At 42.0% G+C, this 25,668-nt stretch overlaps 1 protein-coding gene across 1 annotated transcript in view; it reads right to left on the bottom strand.

Annotated features, from left to right (window-relative positions):
* Positions 1 to 25,668, bottom strand: part of ABCA12 (ATP binding cassette subfamily A member 12) — a 244,358-nt gene that overhangs the window by 56,473 nt on the left and 162,217 nt on the right. The window contains exons 32-41 of the mRNA XM_053268830.1: positions 23,906 to 24,124; positions 22,265 to 22,461; positions 21,287 to 21,447; positions 19,766 to 20,002; positions 19,237 to 19,360; positions 14,768 to 15,020; positions 13,322 to 13,408; positions 12,184 to 12,277; positions 11,717 to 11,844; positions 9,955 to 10,042 (exon numbers count right to left, since the gene is read on the bottom strand). Of these exons, the coding sequence (XP_053124805.1) occupies positions 9,955 to 10,042; positions 11,717 to 11,844; positions 12,184 to 12,277; positions 13,322 to 13,408; positions 14,768 to 15,020; positions 19,237 to 19,360; positions 19,766 to 20,002; positions 21,287 to 21,447; positions 22,265 to 22,461; positions 23,906 to 24,124 (1,588 nt within the window). The remainder of the gene's footprint in view (positions 1 to 9,954; positions 10,043 to 11,716; positions 11,845 to 12,183; positions 12,278 to 13,321; positions 13,409 to 14,767; positions 15,021 to 19,236; positions 19,361 to 19,765; positions 20,003 to 21,286; positions 21,448 to 22,264; positions 22,462 to 23,905; positions 24,125 to 25,668) is intronic.

The raw sequence follows: 25,668 nt of genomic DNA, 5'->3' as shown, positions 1-25,668 counted from the left end.
GATTCATGGTTTGTCATTGAAAATCTCATATGCTACCAGAGAATCTACAGGCTAGGATCAGGCTGGCAACAAGGCAGGCATAGGCAATGGCATGGTATCTCTCAAGTGGGTGAAAAAAATTCTTCTGGAACAAAAAAGCAATGCAACAGAGAAATCCATTCCAGGCTGGCAGTTGTAGCCATAGCAGGCTGGGCTCAGGCTGGCAACAAGGCAGACAGGCATAGGCAATGGCATGGCATCATCATGGCAACTTGAGGCATGCCATGCCATGACATGCAAACGAGTTCTCTCTCTCTCTCTCTCTCTCTCTTTCTTTCTCTCTCTCTCTCTCTCTCTCTCCAATGAGGCAGAAAGACAGAATGGCGAATGAGTAACTAACTTGTTGAATAAATTGAAAACCCCTCCTTGAACTCCCCCCACCCTTGCCCCTTCTTCAACCCTTCCCCTGGCCAATGTGGGGTCTGTAAAGAGTGGCAGAGGCAAAAGAGCCAATGGGGAACAAGGAGGGAATCATCATCAGCTCAGCCCATGCTTTAGGTCACCGATCGGAAGGCTGGAAGGGCAGGAAATTCAAAGAGATGTCAAACACAAAATGCAGACTGACTCAGAGATCGCCACAAAATGGAGGTCCAAAACAACAAAACATTTTGTAGCCAAAACAGGGATGTTTTGTTTTGTGTACAAAACTTTCGGATTTGGGAAATGGGCGCTTTGTTTTGTCTACAAAAACCCCAAAACGGCCCGTTTCCAAGTACAAAATGTTTTGTACCCGAAACGTTTTGCACATCCCTAATATTTTCCACCCCCTGAAAAGTTTTTTCCAGGCAGGAGTGTCGATATTCTCCTTGAAACACATTTATCTGCCCCTCCTCCTGCTCCACATGGGCCAATGGAGTCATGGAGTGTGTGTGATGTGATTTTTAAAAAACAATATATTTTTAATGAGGGAGCGAAAAGAAATCCCGTGGTGAGCCCGGCCCCTCCTGCTGGGCCTTCTCCTGAGGAGGGTGGTGGTGGTGGCGCGCCTCTAAAGCAATTAAAAAAAAAAAGGAGGGAAGAGGAGGAGGGGAGGAGGGGAGGAGGGGAGGGCAGCGCTCCTTCAGTGAGGGCTGTGGGATTGCACAGAAGTAAATGAATCATGATTCAGTTCAATGGGCTTCCTTTCAAGTAAGTGACTGTTCTCTCTCCCTGCCCTTTGCCTTGTAGTATTTATTATTTATTTATTTAATATATTTGTATACTGCCCAAAATGCAAGTCTCTGGGCAGTTTACAATGAAACAATAAAAACAACAGATAAAAATTAAAACATTGCAACAATTTAAAACGTTAAAACAACATTAAAACTATTAAAAATCATCAATTAACACAGTTTCTAATTAAAAGTCTGGGTGAACAAATGTGTCTTGACTGCCTTTTTAAAAGTTGTAAGAGATAAGGAAGCTCTTAAGCAAGTGGGATTGCACAGAAGTAAATGATTTAGTTCAATGGGCTTCCTCTTCAGTAAAAAGTGCGTGAGAAAGGGTTGGGTTCAGAAATTTGCTCAGCTGCACCTGTATGAGTCTCTGGCCAAAGTAGCAAATTAAAAGGGGAATGCACAAAAGAAACCTGGTGGAAAAATAATAATAACAAAACCCCTCCAATATCCTCTCTCCCCCTCTGTGTTGATAAGCTCAAATTATGTTGGAAGCAAGCAGAGGAGGAGAGAGTTGTGTGGCTGGGATCTGTGGGGAGGAAAGGAGGGGAAAGTCGAGATTTCTCCCTGCCTGTTTCTCTCCCCGAGGCGAGGGGACAGAGGAAGCAAGCATGGGTGGGGGCAAAGAACTGTCCACACTGCAAAATGCTACCATGAATAAAATGTGGGGCTTACTAAGACAGAAAAATACAGCTACTTTTCTGCAGCACATTTACAATGTTATAAGGCAAAAATGCATCAACAAAATTCAAATCAAGGCATGGGAAACGTGAATGCAACCTGATGATAATGCTGAGACACCAATGTAGCAATATGGAGGGGCACTTAGAGGTGTATGTTGTAGTGTGTAATCTGGAAAACGCCCCGGCATCTGGCTCTGTGTCTGCTTGAGCTGCCTGCAGCCCAAGCAGACACACAACCGGGGACCTGGACAGAAGGGCACATTCACAGCCTTCTACTCAGATAAAAAACTGGGTAAAAATCTCTACCCGGCAGGGCAGTGCTGGGATTGGCCCCGATCCCAGCACTTCACACTACCCTACCCAGGTAGGGCAGCTCATGTGGACAGCCTCACATTTAATCTGCTACGTGCTTTACAGTCTTTATTATATTGACCTTTACAATAGTTCTGTGAGGCGGACAAATGTTTTCCTACTGATACTTAGATCCTACTGAGGCTGAGAGTCAATAAGCTGCCTAAGGATGCACAATTAATTTATGGCTAAGCATCCAGACTCCCTAGAGCTAAGTCAGTTCTTTGGACGCTGGATCACATTAGCCTTTTTCTCACATAATCCCCCTTCCCCCACATTCAGCGAATGCAGGGAAGGAGCCCTGCTAAATCAGGCCCAAGGCCTATCTGCTCCAGCATCCTGCTTCACACAGTAGCCCAGCAGATGCCTCTGGAAAGCCCGCATGCAAGAGCTGAGGGCATGCCCTCTCCCTTGCTGTTGCTCCCCTGCAACTGGTTTTGAGGCATCTTGCCTCTGAGGCTGCAGGTGGCCTACAGCCCTCAGACTAGTAGCCATTGATAGACCCGTCCTCCATAAATTTATCGAAGCCCTTTTTAAAGCCATCCAGGTTGTTGGCTGTCACCACATCTTGTGGCAGAGAATTCCCTAGGTTAATTATGCATTGGGTGAAAAAGTAAATCCTTTTGTTGGTCTTAAATTTTAGGATCAAAATTGTTGGTCCTAAATTGTTTTTAATTTTTGTTTTAGCTCTTTATTGTTTTAGTGGTTTGTTTTTAATTGTAAACCACCCTGAACCATTTTGGAAGGGCGGTATATAAATCAAATAAATAAATAAATAAATAAATAAATAAATAAATAAATAAATATCTTAGCAATCAGTTTCATGGGATGGCCCCTGGTTCTAGTGTTATGCAAGAGGGGAAAACATTCTCCACACCATGCACGGTTTTATAGACCTCTAATCATTTCTCCCCTCAGTCATCTTTTTTTCTAAACTAAAAAGCCCCTGGTGTTGTAGCCTTGCCTCACAAGAAAAGTGCTCTAGGCCCCTGATCATCTTGGTTGCCCTCTTCTGCACCTTTTCCATTTCTACAATGTTCTTCTTAAGATATGGTGACCAGAACTGCACACAGTACTCCAAATGTAGCCGCACCATCGTTTTGTATAAGGGCATTATAATATTAGCAATTTTATTTTCAATCATCTTCCTAATGATTCCAAGCATGGAATTGGCCTTCTTCACAGGTGCCGCACAATGAGTTGACACTTTCAATGAACTGTCCACCACAACCCCAAGATCCCTCTCCTGGTCAGTCACGGACTGCTCAAATCCCATCAGTGTATATGTGAAGTTGGGGTTTCACATTTATTATTATTTATTTACATAATAATAATAATAATAATAATAATAATAATAATAATAATAATTCGATTTCTATACACAATAGTAGGTCATCCTGGGAAGCTGAATGGGTGGCCTGTGCAAGTCACTATTCTTAATCCTAACCTACTTCCTAGGATTGTTGTGAAAATAAAAGAACTCCAAGGTTGCTGCTCTGAGGTCCTTGGAGGAAAAGTAGGATAAATAAGGGTGGAATCTTATGCATAGTTTATTGAGAATAATTCCCATTGAATTCACTGGTACATCCTTCTGAGTAAACATGCACAGTCAGAATTGCACAAAATTCTGAAAATGTGACACTCAGTTCAGCAGAGTACTAGTACTCTGGATATTTACCAGTCCTGCGGCCTGCTCCAGCCGCATGTTTTCCTTCAAGTATGTAGCGATAACAAAGGACTGAAACAACTTCAGTCCCACCAATCTGCTCTCAGGCTTAGCCCTTTCACCCTCCTTCCTCAAGCTTGTTTCCTTGTCTCCTGAGTGAATAAAGTGCCCCACTTTGGGAAACAATCCAGGCAGAAAGAGAAAGTCATAATCCAGCACCACTATAAAATGGGGGTGGGGAAGAGGAAATCCTCTTACAAACAGGCACTCAAAAGTACAAGAAAAGACTATAAATATGAAATATCTGTTTTTATGAAGCTACTTTCAGAGCAGAGCTACATTAGAAGTTAGAATGCCATGGCTATTATGCCTTAAAACAAATTTCCAGTATCTTGACAGGCCTCCCCCACCACCTCCTAGGTTTCTTATGTTACAGGTTGCAGCTACGTACCCCTTTACACACTGATTTTTATTTGTTATAAAACATTTTATTGATATGGGGGGGGCAGCTAGAGGAGATTGTTCCTCAAAAACAAGCCAATTGTAGTGAAGAGACATCTCAGTCTACTCTGCTTCATACAAGAGTAGGCAGTGTCTTCTGTCACTAGATTTAAAAAAAAAAACAACACAGCTTGCTCTAACATCTAGTATAGGAGAATGCAAAGACGGCTGAATAAAAAACAGGAAATAAATTGAGATTAATTGCAATTCAATGTCCCATGCAAAACCACCAATTTCAGAATGGATTTCTTGACTGCATGCAATCGTGAATTTATTGAACTTTCTGAAATACTTCAATATTTAAACAGATTCTTGTTGCCACACTACATCAGAAGGCAAGCAGTGCTTTATTTATTGTTTTATTACAACCCTCTTGTACTTTATATTTAAGTGCCAATTTTCTGTCCTTTGTAAAAGAATGAATAACTTATTACAATGGATGATTTTTGCTCTGCTCTATTGCCTAGCTAGACAGCAGTGCTTTGACTCAAATCCAGCGAGTCCCACAAAAGTCAACTGGACTAGCAGCTCAATCATTTTAGCTGCTTTGCAGAAACAACCCATAAAATCAGCAGTAAGGGTCCCAATACAGCTCCAGAATAGGAATAGTGGTAGCAGCCTCCAACGTGGCTGGGCCACTGCTTGGAGCCCTATGTGTCCAGTTATCCCAAAATCTATCAAAGTTTTGATAAGAATGCAAGAGAAGCCCAGCTCAGACATTATGTTGAACCTGCATTCAGATATTTCTACAGAGGTACATGTTTTCATGTGGCTGACTGTACCTGCATTCATTGAACCTAGATACAGGTCTTTCAAATGCAGGGTACAGATAAGAAGTGTATTTCTGTACCTGCCTTCAACATAACATGTGAAGAACTGTGGCTGCATACAGATTTGTACCTGTGTACCCTGTATATACAGCTTGGATGAATGTTGAACATAAAGTGAATAGGGCAAAGATCTCTGCTGGATTAGACCAAGAGTCCATCTTGTCCAGCATCCTCTATCAACCCATAGCCAGCCAGATGTTTTAAGGAAACATGTTTCAACACCCTCCCAAAAGACATAAAGTTAACAGCCCTTCTCCATTGTTTGCTCACTAGCAACTGATATTGAGAGATACAATGCCCTTGAATGGGGGTGTTGCTACAACTGAACAGGGGAGATAAATGTCCCTGGGCCCAGGGTGAGGGGGCAGCTGGGAGAATCTATGCTCTTCCCCTCATGCCTCCAGCTCTACAATATCCTTTGTGAGGCAGGGCAATCAGATGTACTCCTTAAGGCTACTTTTACTGCTGATGCTGTTGGGTACTAGAGTAGATCCTTCAGATTTTTCTATATCTGTGCACAAATAAATAATACATTTATCCATGTATTATTTATTTTTCTATGTTAACCACTTTGAAAACTTTGGTTGAAGAGCAGTATATAAATATTCTTTGTAGTAGTAGTAGTAGTAGTAAATAGTAGTAGTAAAATACTAGTAGTAGCCTAATTTAGTCTGCTAGGTAGCATACTGAAGTCCAGGACCCCCATGGTAGCATTCTCTGAAGTTATCTCATGCTGGGACAGCAAGGCAGGCAGCGTTGGGGGGGTCTCAATGTGTGGATGAGACAGTGGTGCCGGGAGGAGGGGTTTAGATTTGTTTGGTACTAGAATACATTTTGGGGCAAGCAAAGTCTGTACAAAAGGGATGGGCTCCACTTGAATCAAAATGGAACCAGACTGTTGGTGCTTAAAATAAAAAAGGTTGCAGAGCAGCTTTTAAAATGACACCTGGAGGGTTGCCAACAGGAACTGGGTGGTATCTGGTTTTGCAAGCAAAATCCCCTAAGGTGTGAGGGTACAAATGTTTTGGATAAACCAGAAGGGGACAGAGTAGAACCAGAAGGAAACACATGACAGCTGGCTAAAAAGGTCAAAGGGAGATAGCACATGCCCACAACAGGTAAGAGACTCAGTGTATAGGTGTCTATATACCAATGCCAGAAGCCTCTAAGCAAAGATGAGCGAGCTGGAGTACTTGGTTACTAATGAAAACATAGATATAGTGGGCATTAAGGGAAACCTGGTGGAACGGTTAGAACAAGTGGGACACTGTTATTCCTGGATATAAATTCTACAGAAGGGACAGGGAGGGAAGGATTGGGAGAGGAGTAGCACTGTATATTAAAGAAGGGATAGATTCCAACAAGCTAGAAAACCTAAGTGGACCAAAGTCCTCCACAGAATCATTATGGGTAACATTAGGAGGACTGAAAGGAAATGTGTTACTAGGGATGTGCTATCACCCTTCAGATCACAATGCTGAGAGTGACCTGGAGTTGGAGAAGCAATTAAGAGAGGTGTCAAAGCAGGGCAGTAATAATGGGTGACTTCAACTATCCATACATAAACTGGGTAAATTCACATTCAAGTAATTAAAGAGCAGCCAGATCTCTAGACATGCTGGATGATTATGCCTTAGAATAGTTAGTTGCGGAACCAACCAGATGAACAGCAAACTTGGACTTAATCCTGAGCGGTGCCTAGGACCTGGTGCGAGAAGTCTGGTTGCAGAACTATTGGGGAACAGTGACCATTGTGTGATTCAATGTAGCATATATATGAATGGAACATTGTCAAGGAAGTCCAACACAGATGTGTTGGACTTCAGGAAAGGAAACGTCTAAAAAATTAGAGGACTGGTTAAAATGGAAAGTCAGTGGGGTCAAATCACTCCAGAAAGCATGGAACATATTTAAAACCACAATAATAGAAGTTAAGTTGGAATGTATACCAAGAAGGAGGAAAGGTACCACCAAGTTCAGGTGGATGCCAGCATGGCTAACAAGTAGAGTCAGGGAAGCTATAAAAGGAAAATAGACTTCCTTCAGAAAATGGAAGTCTTAGCCAAATGAAGAGAACAGGAAGGGACATAAACTCTGGTAAAAGAAATGCAAGGGAACAATAAGGAATGCAAAAAGAGAGTTTGAGGAGCATATGGCTAGAAGTGTCAAGGACTAGTGGTGTGCACGAACAGGTTCGGAGGCCATGTTAGAGGCCTCCGAACCGGTTCGGAACCTGGCTGGTCCGGTGGTCCAGCACTGGGGGGGGTCTAGCTTTAAGGGCGGGGGGTAGTACTTACCCCGCCCCCCTTCCCCCTCCGGTGCTGCAGGTAAAAGTGAAGTTTTGGGGGAGGCAGCGTTCCTCCCTGCCGCCCCTGCCCCCGTCGTTGCCTGGAAGTTGTTTGAAATACCAGGACGCATGTGCCCGTTACGGTACGCTCGCGCCCATCACTGCCATGCGCGCACACCTCACACATCACACACAGTGTGCATGTGATGTGTGCGGCGCGCGCACACATAGCAGTGATGGGCACGAGCGCGCCGCAACGGGCACATGCGTCCTGGTATTTTAAACAGGCCTGATCCAGCAGAGCTGTTTTTACATTCTTTTCTTATTTTATTTTATTTTATTTTTTTGATCTCTATAGTGCCCTTCCAAAAAATCACTCAGGGCGGTCTACATAGAGAAATAACAAATAAGTAAGATGGATCTCTGTCCCCGAAGGTCTCACAATCTAAAAAGAAACATAAGATAGACACCAGCAACAGTCACTGAAGGTACTGTGCTGGGGATGGATAGGGCCAATTGCTCTCTCCTTGCTAAATAAAGAGAATCACCACATTAAAAGGTGCCTCTTTGTCAAGTTAGCAGGGCTTATGTGCTTTTTAAAACAGTAATAGCCATGCAGTCCGTGGGTCAGACCATGGTTTTAGGGAAGGGGTTAGTCTTTTCCTCATGCTACTTCCCTAATTAAGGTAGCTCCCCACAGGTTGCTATTTGCTCCTTGAGGAAAACATACAGGTGCCACATGAAGAAAGCATTATCGGTAGGTGCATCTGAAGGTTTTAGAGATATGTGTAAATCAGCCACCCTGGCCTTGAAATATTTAACAGGAAGAAAATCTAAGTTATATAAGTGGTACAGCCTCTCAAGCAATTAGGATCTGGATGCTCAAGTGTGATGCTTTGACTCACATGGTCCAGCTATTGCCAGTTGGTATCAAAGGCTGTCAAACTGGAGAAGTTCTGTATAAGTGACTAGATTCCTCATTTTTTATCCTTTGTTCTTATAGCCTTAGTATCTTACTTGTTCTATCCTTCTTATGCCATAAAACTAGCAAAATAATAGTAACTAGCTGGCCCGGGTGCAGAGCATCTGCACCTCTAGTTCTTCCTCTCCTCCGCCCTCGTTCTTGGCCCTCCCCCATCCCTCTTGGCTCTCCCTCCCCTTCTCAGCCCTGCTCCCTCGTTCTCGACCATTTCGGCCACCGCATTCCCACTCCTCACCCCCCCCCGCTGCTTCCCCCTGCTGCCGCTTCCCCACCTCCCCAGCCACTGCTTTCCCCAGCACCACTTTCTCTCAATCGTCCATTAGCTTGACGATTTGCTTTTCCCCTGGCAGCTCTCACAAGAGCTGCAACACATGGGATTAGCAATGGGTACGTTTAAGAGAATTATACACAGAGATGATGACACATTATCAGATCTAATCTGAAACAATTCTGATCCAATGTTTTTATCATCCAATGTTTTTATTAATGTGTTTTTATCATTTATCATTTTCAATTGATTTCAATATTTTAATGCAATTTTTGTAAAATTTTCTTTAAAATTGAATGAATGAATGAATGTGAGCAATGACTGTACCAGTCTGGATCGAAATGTTCAATGCACTGTTATAGAGTCAATGCATTATCCCATCAGATATAATGGCCCATAGAACATAATGGGAAATAATTTAAATATACTTTATTGCTGTAAATCAAAATTTGATAAAACCTCTAGGCATGGTAGATCACTCTTAGTGTTGATGGCGGACCCTTCTGAGGGCTTGATATTTCATGCAGAGCTGCAACGGCTTCAGAGAAGCAAGTAGAACTCCCCTACTCCATTCCATCTTTTTTCTTTGTACATATGCAGATAAGGCCAACAATATTTAATTGCAACCCCCACAAGCAGTACTTCCCCAACGCTCCTCTAAAGAGTCACTCACAGAAGGGTGGAGTTTTTGTTCAGGCACCTTGTAATATACAAATCTATGCCCCTCCCACAAGCCCTGCAATTGGAAGGGAAATGAACCTGTTGCAGAATGTTCGGAGCAGCTGAAAGTCTGAGGTATTGAAGCAGACATGTCAATCACACTGCTGCTCTCCTTCCCGCATTCAGTATTTTCCATATATGGCACATCACCAGATTTCAGGACAAGCCAATTTTGTGACATCATCAGCAACAGAGAAAAGCAGACAGAGTCTGATACAGCCTGATACGTTACAGAAAATATGGTATTGGGTAGTGCTGCCATTAGCAATTTTGTTAATGATGCAAAATGCTGCCAATACAAGCTGTATCAAATCAGATCCCATTATTGTTCTGATCTGATGCATAGCCCTTCCTTTTAGCCAAGTTAGTTGGGTATTTTTTAATGTATCTTTTCAGAATCACAAACTGCTTTGCCATATTTTCCAGACAGTCATTCATTCTTTTAATGACTACAAAATTTCCTCAAGGCTTACCTTAGTTATTGTTCTGTTAGCAGGAACTGGCTGTATATCAAACAGGAGGTCACTGGTCAAAGGCAGCCCAAAACTCCAACCACCATACCTAGATGGGAAAAACAGAACAGCTTCGGAAATTCTGAAGTACTGTCATAAACTACACACCTCAGACCTCTGCTGGTTTAAATTGACTTATTCCATGGAGGCAGAAGGAACTAGGCAGTTTAACAGCCCATTCATAAAATGTACAGCAATGATGCATGAAGTGCTTATATCAGGCAACACTAACAGCTAAGCTAGCACAACATCAACAAGCCTGACAAAACACCAGAATTGCAAAGATGTAATGTTGAGGTCAAAATCAGTTTCACTTCTACAAATGTTTATCATCAAAATATTAGGCTTTCTTTCTTTAGCCTTTCAGGATCTAACAGTCTTTAGTATACTATGGAACAGGGCTGCAACATTTCCAGTGCTGCCTTCCAAAAACTCAGTATCATAAATCTGAAGTCTTTGGTGTCATTTCCTTGCTTTATTTGTGATTGCTGAATGTAGAACAATGTTGATGACTTTTAAAAATTACGAACTGGATAGGAATGTTGGGATTCTTACAATATTTCAGCACAGGCCTGTGAAATTCTGGTCCTTTAGACCATCCATGGCATACCAGCCATGTAATTTGGCCTGCAGGATGCTTGCTTATTCCGTTTATGCAGCCTGTACCAAATTTGTTCAGGGCCATTTCAGAGGCGTACAGAGACGGAGGAACAGGGCCTCATGGGATGGACCTTATGTCAAATGAAGAAGTCCTATGACTACTGAAGGTGCTAAATAGGTGCCTGTTTAGCTTCTAAACCTTTAATCGAAATGGAATATAGATTTGCAGCATTTTGTCCATAATTGTGAAGATCAGAACATACACTTTAAAATTAAAATCTTAGATCCTCAGGCACCGACTAGTACATCCTGCTTCTTTATTAGAGACCAGACTGAGGCTGGCTTTCCAATCGACTTTAGTTCCCCTCCCCACCTGTCCCCACCTTTCATTTAAGCATGAGATTATGCATACACAACAGACATAGTGCTTTAGTATTATGTCTTCATTAACTCTTCCCACTAAAATATATAAGCACAGTGCATTTTAAAGCTAATTTCAAGATTCTGACAGCAGCAGATAGTGAGCCTGTTCCCACGACGAGAACTACCTGGGTAGGAGAGGGTTACCCCAGGTAGCTCTGGTCATCTGGGCCAGCGGGAGCCCTCTCCACGCAGCAGCTCTGTCCCTGGGTAGCCCAGATAGGCTACCCAGGATAAGAGTGAGGTAGGTGGTGAACAGAGCCTGTTCTACCCCATCCTGTAGTCTATGCTGTCGTGATGCTATAAAATGCTCCCAGGTTGTGGGCAGCCACTTTTATCATAGAGTCAAAGGGAAAGCAGCTCCTGGCAGAGTGGAGCTGCTGCCTGCAGCGCTAAGGGCTGCTGCTCCACTGCTCCCACATTGCATTGGGGGATCCTGGAGGACCCAGCTTGGTCTCCCCCTCTCCCAATCACTACTGCAGAGCTTGCCACTGAACCACTCATGTGGGTGCAGCAGCAGCAGATCCCTGATTGGGCTCTTGTCGTCAGAGCAGGAAGGTAGATTCCTGCCTTCCCTCCAGCTCCCCCGGGTTGGATTGTGAGAATGACCTCAATATTATGAGAAGTGTTTCAGAGAAGAGAACCAAAAACTTAAGAAGTCACTGCATAGGGAGAATTAAAGACAGGATAATAAACATGGTACCTTTTCTGCACAAAGTCTTTGGTGGTAACTAAAAGGTAAGACTCCACATCATGCCCAGTCAGATTGTAAACTGTCCGAGAGGAAAATGTCCTTTTGTGAGGTGGAGTCATGTTAACTTTTGGGCAGGTCTAGAAAGAGAAGAATTTTTTCCCCCAGTTGTGTTAATGTCTAGAATTAACAAGTTTTAACAAACAATGCATAAAAAGGTACAATTCACTGTATTATCCCCATGCAACTTGTCATTATGGACAAATGCATATGGATACATTTACAGTCAGTAGAGACAATGAGTGCTGTCACCAATAGCTTATCACTGATTTCAACACACGTCTGTAGTACACAGCCCATGTTCAAATTTGCAACCCTTGGAGCAAATTTATTCTGCTTCCCCATGGAAAAAGGAACAGGGAATCCCTAAAATTGATTTCATATTGATCGCCTCTCATTGAGACCTAATTTAACATTACCTGTCTGTTGTCTGTGCAGCTGCAGACGGAATACTGAGCACTCTGGTTCCCACTGAATACCCATTCACCAGGCACGTCTTCCTTGAAGCATGCTCTGAAAGTAAGCAGATTTTACTCTGACATTTTCTGTAGGCAGGTACAGTATACAGATTACACGTAGTAGTATGGTGGCAGTTTTCTATTTAATGTAGGGCACTTGGCAGGAGATCACCTTTATTCACTGATTCTCCTGAGAGCTCCCAACAAATCCCACTTGCTTCAAGGGGAGTGAAGTTCACTTAACCCTGCTTGGTTCTTAATGGTTCTGCCTATTGCTCCGTCAATCTCTTTTTGGTTGTTGAATTGTGATATTGATTGGAAAAGTCTAATGAGGCCTGCTTCAAATTCCCTAGCAAGAAACCCAAGAAATTAACATTACAAATAACAAAATTATCTTGAAAGCAAAAGGGAGCCCTGTGCCCAGAGCTACTGCATAGGTAACGCATTAATTGAATAATCCTGCGATACTTGATTAAACACATATAGTCTGCACAAATACTTCTCTAAGCAAGAGAATTGTGCTAAGGCAGTTCAAGAATAATCAGCAGCTACTGCTCCAGATCCCTTGGAGCATTCTAGTTGAAAACCTATGATGTTTTCTCAGCTCAGCTGGTTTGAAAGAGACATGTAGAATGTAGATCAACCATATGCCCATTTCAGCCCTCATCATCACCAGTGAATGGATGGGGCTTGCATACTTCAAAGTAAACATGCATAGGTCTGGGCTACGTGGATAAAATCTTATGCACACTGACTTGGGAATAAGCCACATTGAACTCAGTGGTGAGAGTATGCTACAAGTTATTTGTATTGCACTGACCCGAGTAGCACATTTACTTGGAACAGATGCTGATGGAACTTTCCAAATAATGGTGCTTCAGGGAGCATCTTTACAAATGCAAAATATTTTAAAACATGCATTATTTAACAACTGACTGTCTTGCTAAAGACCTGCTCTGTAACTGTTTCGATGTGACACCTGGGTATCATAGCTCTGCAGATGATCAAAGGATGTCTTTAATGCCTGATGATTCTTAATTTGGGGCCGTTTCTCTTCTCAGATTAGGAATTTAAGAGGAGGACAAAAAGACATACTTACAAATCACTACTATTCAGGCATGTGCTATCTGCTCCAGGGAAAGAAAGCAGTGAAGCAACCAAAGCACTGGTGGTTTCATTATAATTTCTAAGGTAAAAAGAAAAAAGAAAGAAAATGGTTAGCTGTACTTTCATGAGAACAGATGAGAGACAGGGTATGATCTGAATAAAATGAGCAGGGTGAGAGTCAAACACGATTTGATATCCCAGTGAGTAAAATATGGGAAAGACGTGAAGTTTTAGCATGAAAATAGGGCCATTTCTTCATAGGGTTTGCCTGTGTTCAAAGTTGTACATATAAATTAAATGCTTTGCCAGGTGAAAAACCTTTGGCTATTATCCTGAAAGAAGTTAAAGAGCAATCCTTGGATAGCTTACCCTGGAGAAATGTTGCTGAAGTTGACAGTACTAGTCAGAAGTCCAGTTTTAAATGAGAACTGTCCCGATTCATCCCATAGGCTCTTTACAAGACTCTCACATGCCCATTATAGTAGGGGACATTTCTGACTTAGAGTGCCTTCCAGAAGAGTGTGCAAACATAGCACACCAGGGTGATCCTTAAATGGCTCCTGAAGGTGAATCCCCAAACTGCTGCTTAGAATTCAGTTCAAGAGGAAGTGAAAAAAGCAGTCTGAGAGTTCAGCACAGTGAATTTGTTGATAGGGAAATTCATTTTTTTTAAATGGTGCATGCATAGTGGAAACAGATTTCCTATCAGCAGGCTTTATGCCAAACCCCCAAACTGTTTTTGAAACTCAGGAGAATTTAAAATAGCAATTGGAAGTTTACTAAAGGGAGCTGCTGATAGGGAAAAAAGTATAAAATAACTTTAATGCTCTGTATTCATGCACCACTGAATCAAACCTTTTAACTTTTAGTGGCTTCAAGCTCGTTGAAATTGGCAGCCGAGCGATCAGTACTTTTAATGGGCATGATCAAAGGATATGTCTTTGATGGACATACTTCCATAGCCATTGCAATCAATAAGTCATTGGGCGGGTAGTAGTATTGACTCCACCACTGAGTGGTGAATGGAGGAGAAGGGGCGTGTCCTTATTGGTGGCTTTCAGATACAGAGGGTTAGAGACAGGTCAGCAGTGCACTGCCTGGGTGCAGAGTTCTGATGTTACTTGGCAGCTGCACGGCACTGACTCAGCTGCAACCTGCCTCTGATGCCATCTCACAATAGGTTCATGATTTGCTTCACAATAGGTTTCCAGAGGCTCCCTCAACTCTGGAAATTATTGAATTGCTAGATTTAACAAAAATCCCTCTACCCACCCCCTGCCACTTTCCTAATAGTATTCCTAGCATGCCTGATTATGATACTGCAAGGATAAGGTTCTTATTTCTCCCCCAGACTGAGGCACACACATGCAAGTACGATAATGACCTTCCTTGCACTATCTCCATCACACTAATTAAATAATATGAAAAGGATAGTTACCCAAAGAAGTCTGCCTGGCCAGACGAACCATACAGGGAAGGCGAGAGGTAGAGCTCTGGGTATTCTGCCACCTCAGTCCTCAGGGTGCCGAGGCCCATTGCAGCCGTCACAAAGAGCACAGGAAGGATCACCTGAGCAATAAAACCTTTCACATTGCGCCGGGTGTGATGGAACCTCTTAATGAACAAGGCTGTGGCCTTCCGCAGTAAGAGGGGGAAGCTGTTCAGTTTCCTTGACCTAACCAGTGCTTTGTCTAGAGATAAGAAAAAGAGAATATGACATATGAAGACACACTGTGAGAATAAGATATGATTCCTTTCCAAGAGAGACCTCTGTGAAATCCTATGCAGTAGAAGAGTATGTCCTCAACAGATGGTGGTTTAAAAAAAAAAAAAAAAGTCTTGAGTGTACTCATTCAGCCATACCTGTATGACACATGGTGCCCCATGGCAGATGCATGGAAGCCTGGGCTGTACTGGGGTGGCTCAATCCACATGGGGCAAAGAGTTCTTCTTTTCCCAGGTGCTACTTTCCATACTTTCGGTTGTGTGCCAACAAAGCACGGGAATGTAAAATGTCCAGTGGAGGTGACCTTATGTGTTAAGACAGTACAACAGACTTAGGAGTCCTTCCTATAGCTTTGCAGTGATTCCTGACCCTTTTTGATAGTTTATATCAGGGTGCCCACTTTACATTATGCTATGAAGTAGCTTAGGCGGAGAGACAGTGACTCAAGGTCACAATAAGCTTTGTGGTGGAGTGGGAATTTGACTATTGTGGCTGGGGATGGTGGGTGTTTTAGTCTAATAACATCTGGGAACCCAAGGCTTGGTATACATGAGCCACGGCTTCCTGAAAGCTTTTGAGCTCTAAGCAATGTGGATTGATCATTGTAATGTGATGTAGTGGCTAGAATGTTGAACTGACTGAGAAGATCTGAATTCCAGTTCTTGCTTCACTGCAAAGCTTACTGGTGACCTTGGGCCACTATCTTTCTGCCTAACCCACCTCAGAGTGTTATGTAAAATGGCACCGTGATTGGGACATTATTGTTGTTGTTATATGGGAAATGTCTAAGGCCAGATGCACACTGCATATTTGACACCCTCCCATTATTGTGGAAGTAGAAGAAAGGTGATACAACAACGAACTCCTGTTTAAACAAAGAATAATTTTCATATTATTAGACTAAAACATCCACCCCCAGCACAGCATCCCTCCAGTGGCTGTCACTGGTGTCTGTCTTAAGTTTCTTGGCACACATGGACACACACATGGACAGGGATCCATCTTATTTATGTATTATTTCTCTGTGTAAACTGCCCTGAGCCATTTTTGGAAGGGCAGTATAGAAATTGAATTATTATTTCTTGTTTACACAGTCAGACAGGTGTTATTGACTGGTTTGTTTTATCCAGACATCGAGTCCTTCCCAAGGACCTGGGATGGCTGAATTTTATTGTCAGTCGTTATAGATATCGTCGCAGAATATAGGCTGTTCCCAGTAAAGCTGCTTTTTGTAATTGGCTGATGGTGATTTCTGTGGCCCCTATGGTGTTGAGGTGCTCTTCAAGGTCTTTTGGAACTGCACCCAGGGCGCCAATTACCACTGGGATTATTTTGGTCTTTTTCTGCCACAGCCTTTCAATTTCAATTTGTAGATCTTTGTATTTGGTGATTTTTTTCTATTTCTTTTTCTTCTATTCTGCTATCCCCTGGTATTGCTATGTCGATTATTTTGACTTGTTTTTCTTTCTTCTCGACTACAGTTATATCTGGTGTATTGTGTGGCAGATGTTTGTCTGTTTGTTTATTATATTATTATTATTATTATTATTATTATTATTATTATTAATATGGTATAACAGCGTCCCTACCCCCATGCTCCCAATGGTGCTAGCACTGCACCTAACCCTTTCCATATTTGTGGAGCTGGCCCTAGAGCCAAGGATGGAGGACACAACAGATGGAGGAGAAGTGATGAGCCAATTGAACACAACATAAGAACAGCCCTGCTGGATCAGGCCCCAGGTCCAAGCCCAATTAACTGATCACTGTTGCAGGCAATGCTATAAGATGACCACTAGTCTCACTGCCAGGCAAGAGAGACGTATTATCACTAGTCTTGAGAGATATGACAGTCATGAATTTGTTTTAGCTCTTTACTGTTTTAGTAGTGTGTTTTAATTGTAAACTGCCCTGAGCCATTTTAGAAGGGCGGTATACAAATCAAATCAAATCAAATCAAATCAATCAATAAAAAATGAAGGATCTGGGAGGGAGGGAGCAGGAACATTCAGTATTGGCTAGTAGCAAGAATTTAAGCACTAGAGGCAGCTGGGCTAAGGAGGATTTCCCTAGAGCTTGGTGGGTGCTTGGAAGCTAAGCCCAAGGAGAAGGAAAGCTGGGTGCTGTTTAACCCTCTTCCTTTGACCTGAGAAGAAGCACTGAGCCAGAAACTCTGCGCTCGCTGCAAGGTCCTTCCATAGCCCCCAACCCTGCAGCAACACAATATGGATGGTTGCAACCCAAATACACATTAGAGATTGGGTTGTGAAATTTCCATACTCACTGGAATTGCTAGCATTCACAGGTGCAATTTAAAAAAATACTTGGAAAATAAAGATGAAAGAAAAAAGCAAGCAACTTTGAAATTCCCATCTATGTGGAGGCTTTATAAATGTGGGCATTTTTATATTTCCTAGGAAAAAATGTTCAGCATTTAGGAATTCTATCAATAATGGACCATACATCATAATTTCTAATGAAATAAAACCAAAGCATGGCACTACCTAAGCTATAAATTGTACAAAGCAAGCTGCAACTACAAGATAACAGTAATGGCAGCTACTCATCGAAGATATGTCTGCCTATCAGATCCACACAGGACTCCTAAAAAAATGAAGGGAATATTGTCTTCTAATACATACATATATAAAATCTGCCACAGTAAAAATGCTTCTGATTTGAGCTAACACTTCACAAAACCTTTGAGATTATCTATAATGGCACATGTACAGTGCAATTCTGTTCTGAATGGTCTGACAGCTACACTGTCATGAAACCCCACAAACGTCACCTCTCCACGACTTCCATATCTATTGCATTTATTTCATGTACTCAGAGTCAAGGCACTGCTCCACAACTCCCCACACAGGGTACTCTGTGGATACACACCCATGGAGGAAATAATGTCAAATTTGACACAGCCATATGGACAAGCCACTTCCTGGCAGTGACTAATCAACTGATATACTACATTTACATCCTATCTTCATGTTGTGATTTTAAATATTTTAAAACTATTTTTAAATTAACACTAAATCATAAAAACATTTTTGTCAGACACTTTATTATCTACTGGATGACATGAACACAGTGGCCCATGTTTGTTTGTTTTTAACATGATTAGATTCCTCCAAATTGTTCACACAGTTAACCAAAGATACAATCAACATCCCTATGTTTGGGCCTTTATGAGCATGTCCTTCAAATACTTGCAAAAGCTCATGAATTTATTTATTTACTTACTTACTTACTTACTTACTTACTTACTTACTTATTTATTTATTTATTTATTTATTTGGGAGGGGAGGGCAGTACCTGGAGAAAAAACCACAGACACTTGCAGAAGTTTGATGTTTGCCCAGAGTCTTTATGTCTGCTGATTCAAATCAATGAAGACTTTGAGCCATTATCAATCTGAACAGTTAGAATTAAAGACCCTGCAGCCTCAAAGACGGTGGGCAAGGCCATCCCACTGCTGAAGACAAAAGGATTTCCAGCAATGGGTTTTTCTTTTACCTTGCACCAGCCATTTTGGAGCTTCAGGCTTTGCAATATGAGGCCATGAGCACTATCAGCACCTATGATCTTGGGCTACAAAAGGCAGGCAGACCCACACAGCCCTGGAGGAAGGCAAGAAGGGGACTGGCCAAGAGGTAATTCTCAAGCATCTGGCATCATCACAATACACACAGTTGCAGGGAGGGCGGGGAGGCATGTCATAAGTTGTGTAGACCTGTATTGTAGTATAACTAGCCACACATTCTTAATTTAGACTCTGAATGGGTAAAATATGGGGGGGGGGTTAATACCAGAAGCCTATAAGCTCTGTCAACAAGGGGTTTCTTGGGGTTTGTTTCTTTGTCTCCTTGAACATTATACACAGGAGAAAGATCTGCAAGTCTTTTTTTTTTTCCACCCAAAGCCTTCCTTCAAAGATTTTAGGTTTCATGTTTTAGATAGGTGGATGAAAGAAAAAGGACAAAGAAATGACAGTCATAATTCTGGGTGGGCAGGGAAAGTGAGAGTTCTCACCATGGATATTCCTGAGACTCCTCATACTCCCAAGCCCCACTGTAGAATTGGCTACCCCACTGCACACTTCACTAAGTACTAAATGGAAGCTCATAATGATGTAGCTGATTGTTTGCCTGTCAGAAACCCCATCACAGATTAATTAATACCATCTCTTCCAGTTAAGCTATCAGACATCTCATCATCCTCTGGAATGCAACTGGGCACATCCTCAGACAACTCTTCATCAGTTTGTGCACTTTTAGCCTGGTCTTCAGTCAAATTGAGAAACACCTGCAGAATGACACAATAAAAATAGCTCAGCTAAATTTCAGTACACTCGTCTTTCCTTTGGGTCAACTCAGCTGACTTCTTTGGCAGGTCCTCTGCACACATATGGAAGATCGGGTCCAAGAGCAAGACTCAAAAGAGTGGGGAAAGGAGCAAAGATGAAGAGCTGGGTTCTGAGTTGAAAGAATTCCTTCTGAGGAGTTTTTCAGGCAAAGGACTAAATACATTTTCTGTCCCAAGAGAGCAATGTTGGTTTGTGGTCTTCCTGCAGCAGATCATTCTGCCTTCTGTTCAGCATGGGTACAACGGTAGTTTCAAGCACACATATAGACCTAAATCACTATTAAATTAAGGTATTGCTGAATTGGGGCCAATTTTTCAATATCTTGGTAGCCCTTTGATGCTCACCTCTTCCACAGTGCTGTCTGAAATTCCATAGCAGCCAATGTGGAGATCACTCAAGCCACCGTCCAGGGCTTTCAGAAGAGACTGATAGGCTGAAGAGACCCTGCTATTAAACTGGGGAAGCACATAGACCAACTCTCCACCAATATCTTCCTTGAGATAGGCATCTGGGAGGTGAGACTGAATCATGGTTGTCACTGAAGATGTGTCGCATTCTTCTGCCAGGTTTAGGGCTGTGCTCTAGGAAAAAATTATAGCCAAATCCAATAATCCAATATGAGATTGTGTGCTCTTAAAACATGCCATTCCAACACCAAAGGAACGGAAAAGTGATCTTGGAATGATCTCATCTGACCTAGAACCCAAAACAATGCTCATCATTGATTTTTTTTAAAAATCATGTTTTGTTTTGGTCAGTCAAAATCTGACACAATAGCACAAATGTAACTTATCCCACTTACAGCCCAACCCAACCCAACCCATCCCTAAGGATTGAGGGCAGGTACCAAAACAACAACAACTACAACTACAACAACTACTACTACTACTACTACTACTACAAAACCCACACAGAAAAAATGCCCTACAAGTTGCTTGACAGTCTCTCACCTCCACCCCCTGCGTCACTTAGGCTCAAACTATAGATTAGGCAGAGTTCTGTTATACTTTTCACTGTGGTTTTTTTTTTTACCCCAAAGTTGCCCTGTGGTCTTGGCTGCTCCTGAGTAGAAGGGTGAGTGGGGATAGCCTGCCTAGTTTTTAAAGCTCAAAATCACACTCCTCAACCTGCTTTTTCACACAAGGCAGGGAGGGGAAAGTTATGGAGAAGTCGTGGAGTGAAATATCAGCTTGGGGAGGGTGATTTGGATATGAAACAGGACCAAAGAGGAAAGGGTTAACTAGCCGTGCTCCATTCACCTTTCTTTTGTTGCAACTTGCAGCCTACCCAAATGGCTTTGGGTTTAAAAACCAAACAAACTCAAAGGAAGAATCACAAAACTCGGCCTCACTGTAGTTTGAGCCTCAGTCAACATAATATGTTGCTCATGGTGCACTGAGCAGGACAGAGTAGTTTGTCATCATGTCTCCAGTTCCTGCCCAGCATAAATATAGACCAAAAATGTTCCTACTTTCTCTAGCAACTTGAGAAAATTGTTCAAAGCAACCAAGATAAACTATAAAAGGTAGAGACTGCTTGACCAGTGAGATGATCAGAGGGAATCAAGAGGGAATCAGAGGGAATCTACAGTAACTGGCCAAAGCAATTGGCCAGTCCTATAGTAATAGGTGATCAGAAGGTGGAGATATCAGGAGGAGATATTGGTTTGCTCTCTGGACTCTGGACTTTGCCTGTTCCTATCGTTAAAATATGTGGATTCTTTAATCCACCTGGATACATTTCTGCATGTTAGACGCCATTTGTTCACCTTTCCTCTCAACCTGAGATTATTTCAGGTGTGCCACTTGCTAGACATTCTCATAACCTGCAAGAACATGCAAGTGTTTCATATTACAATTCCAAACCTTTTTCTTAGTGAGGGTCAGGTGGTATCCACTGCCAAAGGTTTCCTTGAGGTAGAATGGGGACCCACAGCACTTGAGTCCTCCGTGTTCCAAAAATGCAATCCTGTCACTCAAAACCTCTGCCTCATCCAAGTGATGGGTGGAGAGAATGATTGTTCTTCCTGAAAAGAGAGGGATATATGAAAAAGGCAGCATAATCACTTTCTTTCAAAAGTCAGAACATCATATAAATGAAGCTGCACATGGAAAAACTGAGGTGATTTCTGATTATGTAGAATTAATGGCATTCTGTTATCTATTTGATGGTTATTTAACAAGGTTATTTAATTCATTGATTGATCAATTCAAATATGTATACATTGCTTTTCGAAGAAATTCAAAGTGGCATATAATACTAAAATGTAAAAACCAACACAATCATATTAAGGCTTTTGGTCAAAATATGTTATGTCTTATTAACAAAAGAATGGGCATTGCTAATCATGTGGGCCTAGTTAATGTGCTGATATTAGGGCAAAAATGATATTTCAAAGAAGATTAAAACCATTACTCAGATTATAGGGGGGAAGGTAGGGGGACCTTATGAAATCCACAAGCTGAACCCCAACTCCCACAATTTTAACCAAATCATACCCTCCATAGCCTTCTAAAAAGGGCAGTCACAAAAGGTGTCTATGCCCCTCCCCCACATAATTTGAATACTGATTTTTTTTCAACCTGTGGTGTTGCATGTAAATTCCCAAGTACAATTTGGAATAGGATTTTGGTTGTGGTTTACTACCACACCTATTACGAAAAGTGCCTTTTCCACAAGTGGGCTAGGAAACTAGGCTATTTGCTTCTATACTCCTGAGCTTTGTCCGATCTGAATTCCAAATTATTTTTGTGACTGGTATCACAGTACTAAATGCTACTTAGGGCCTATTGCTTTAAAAAAAAAAAAAAAAGCTACAAGGTTACCATTTCTGGCCATCTTACCTTTTCTATTTTTTGATATAATCTCCCAAATGCCTCTCCTTGAGCATGGATCGACCCCGGTGGTTGGTTCATCCAAAATCACAACCTTTGACCCACCAAGGAGGGCGATAGATATCGACAGCTTTCTTTTCATTCCTCCTGATAAAGAGCCAACCAGTTTGTGGCGATGGTTGTATAATCCAGTTTCCTTCAAAGTCCTTCAAAGCAGCACCCAGAAATAAAGAAACAGATAAATAAATACATGTTGTTCTGTAGTGTGTAACTAAAACAAAAGCAATTATTTGCATCAGAGCACCATTAGCACAAATGAAAAACTGCTTGAGCATGACCTGCTTGCTCAGAACTGGCATAATGCACAAATGTGATTTAACAAGTTGCTTGGATTTTGTTTTGTGTTTTTCTTTTTAAGATCTGGCAGAATTTCTGGCCAAGATGTCAAGATTAAGGGCTCAGAGCTGCAGCTGTTTATAATCACAATGGGAGACTCAAGTGTGTGTGTGTGTGTGTGTGTGTGTGTGTGTGTGTGTCCTGCTTCCGGACACACAGAAGCTAGAAACCCATTTTGATTAGATGGGGAACAAGGTTGATTTATGTCTCTAAAGAGGCACAAAGTAGTCGTAGAAAAATTGACCAAGAGAACCAAACAAAAGTGACAGTAATAATGAGGGGAAACAACTGCACAAGAATGACAGTTATTGGCAACAGGGATTCAGTTGCCTTAAATTAATGTGATGAAACCCCAGCTTCACTACCAATATTTCAATAGGCTCTCTCATTCTGACAACCAAAGAAAGCAGCACATTTTGACCCAAATTACATCCCCTCAGTAATCTTCTGGGTAGGTTAGGAGACATCCTTTCATCCGCCATGCAATCTTTTTATGCCAGCAAGTCAGCAGAGTCTTGAGGAACAGAATCTGTGGAGGTCAATGTTGTGGAAACAAAGCAGCACAAAACAAAAAGGGACATGTTGTCTGAGTTGGGTGAGGCATAAAGAAAAAAGTACAGAAAGTTATATTCCACGTTCTAAGCCCTTAAATGAATGTCTGTTTATGCCATCAGATGTCTAATTATCTTGAAGTAACAGCAGCAACCTCATAAGAGCTGTTCTGGCGGTCATGTTTGTTTTTCAGATGTTTGCTCCATTCATGTATATACCTGTGTGGGTGGATGTAATTCATCAGAAAGGGCATGTGAGTCAGGGGAGTGGAATCCTTCCTAACTCCTTTGCCCTACCTCCCCACGCTGTATAGTTTCAGGGACATTTCTCCCACCTAAGAGCACTACCAATACTAGTGCCAGGCTGGGGTGGAGGGATAGTTCAGTTCCAACTGGGTGCCACTAGGATCTATTCTACACCTTCTGACCTGACCTTCATGAGAACTCTGGCGAGAAGGGCTACTTGCAGTAGAAAAGTAGTTCCTTTGGCCATGCTGACATGCAGGCATCAGTAGCCTTTGTCCCTTGCACTGAAACTTGGTGAAAAACATGTGTAATTTGAAGTTATCAGAAAAGATTTGTTTTCTCTCTGGAAGAAGCTGCAACTGTTTGTGAAAAAATTATCTACCTTACACAAAGCACAGCCCTCTCAAACAAAAGCAAAAATTGAATAGATCCTCTCCTTTCAGCTTTCTTGACATACCTTTCTACTTCCTCACGTAACTCCTGCTTGTTCCAGTGAGGCACCTTGATGTAGCCATATAAAAGAAGGTGCTCCTTTGTGGTGAGGTAACTAAATAGTACATTGTGCTGCATGCAAATCCCCATGTTTTTTCTGATGATATCCTGGTCAGTTCTAATATCTTTACCATAAACAAATATTGTGCCAGATGAAGCAGGAAATAAGCCAGTCAGAATAGATCTAAAAGGTAAGGACAAAAAAGAAGAGAATACTTTAGACCAGGGGTCTAAACCAGGGGTCTAAACCTGAACTATGTTGCTGATGTTGCTGAACTACAACTCCCATCATCCCCAGTCACAATAAATTGTGGCTGGGGATGATGGGAATTTTAGTTTGGCAACATCTGGAGAACCATAGGTGGGTATTCCTGGTTTAGACAAATAATTGACCAGCATTTTATTCCAGAGCGGGTAAGAGCTAATGTATTAAAGTGGCTAAGAGACAAAACTACAAATCAGGAAGTCGCTGGTGCAGATTTTGCATCTGCTAGGAACTCACTGGGTGGTCTTAGCCAAGCCAGATCTTCCCTCAATCTCCTGCTTACAATATAGAGGTAATAACACTGATCTTCTTTACAGAACTGTTGCCAGACACCAAGATAATAGGGGTCTTCACACACTATGTTATATGCATGAACAATCTTTGTATAGTGTACACAGACTGATTTGAATGTGGACATGATTACGCACACATTTGGCTCAACACGTGTACAGTAGTAAATGTAATGTGTACCCTATATTTGGGAGGTCCAGTACTTTTAAAGTGGAATGCATGTACCATTCACACAAAAACCATGTGCACATGTTCAGACACCAGTATGCGTGTATACGTAATGTGTGAGTAGCCCTAATATCTGTGGAGTGCTTTGAGGAATCAAAAGCACTGTATAAACGTTAATTAACTACTGAATTCCAGAATTCACTATTGGCAGTTTGCAGTGTGAATATTGTCAGTTGTCTGCATCTTTTCTCCCTTGGTGTTTTGTACTTTGCATGGACCTCACACAAACTGCTTCATTAAACTATTAGAGCCATTTTAATGGTTCTTTATTTCTACCTGCTGACATGTTGCACAGTCTTACGCCAGTGTTTCTGACTGCCCTGGCCGCTGTAGGCATCTGCAGAAATGCCAGCCGTCTTGTGAAAGAGCACAAGTGTGCACACTAGCACTTTGGGAGTGCAATTTCCATTGCTTCCAAGTACTGGTGTGTAGCTTTTAAGTATTTGCTCTTCTGCAAGACTGCCCATGCTTCCTTAGACACCCCACATCAGCACAGGCCAATTGGAATCGCTGGCATAATACTGCAACATGTCTGCTCTATAGTTTTCAGTGTTTATGTTGATAGCCGCTCTGACTTCCTACATATAAAAGAGGGATATAAATGTTTAAATAAAGAAAAATGTTACTCCAATGGCTTTCAGCTCCCTTCATACTCAGTGGGTCCTAGTTTAAACAGGCACCGAAGTCACAGTGTGACAGCAAGCTGTATTGCAGGTCATTTCCCCACTGGCAGCATCAGGAAACAGACTTAGCTGCTGCAATGCAGTTTTATAGTAATTTGACAAAATGGAAATCTTCAGAATCATCAAAAATTAGTCTGTGTGTGTGTGTGTGTGTGTGTGTGTGTGTGTGTGTGCGCGCGCGCGCGTGCCTGGGAGCAGAAAACACCCTTAAATGTTTTGTGAGAAATGAATGGCTCCCAAGCAGAAATCTGCTTACATTTG

Source organism: Hemicordylus capensis, chromosome 1 (genome assembly GCF_027244095.1).
Source record: "Hemicordylus capensis ecotype Gifberg chromosome 1, rHemCap1.1.pri, whole genome shotgun sequence".
NCBI classification, from domain to species: Eukaryota; Metazoa; Chordata; class Lepidosauria; order Squamata; family Cordylidae; genus Hemicordylus; species Hemicordylus capensis.
This window is presented reverse-complemented; position numbering and strand designations above follow the sequence as displayed.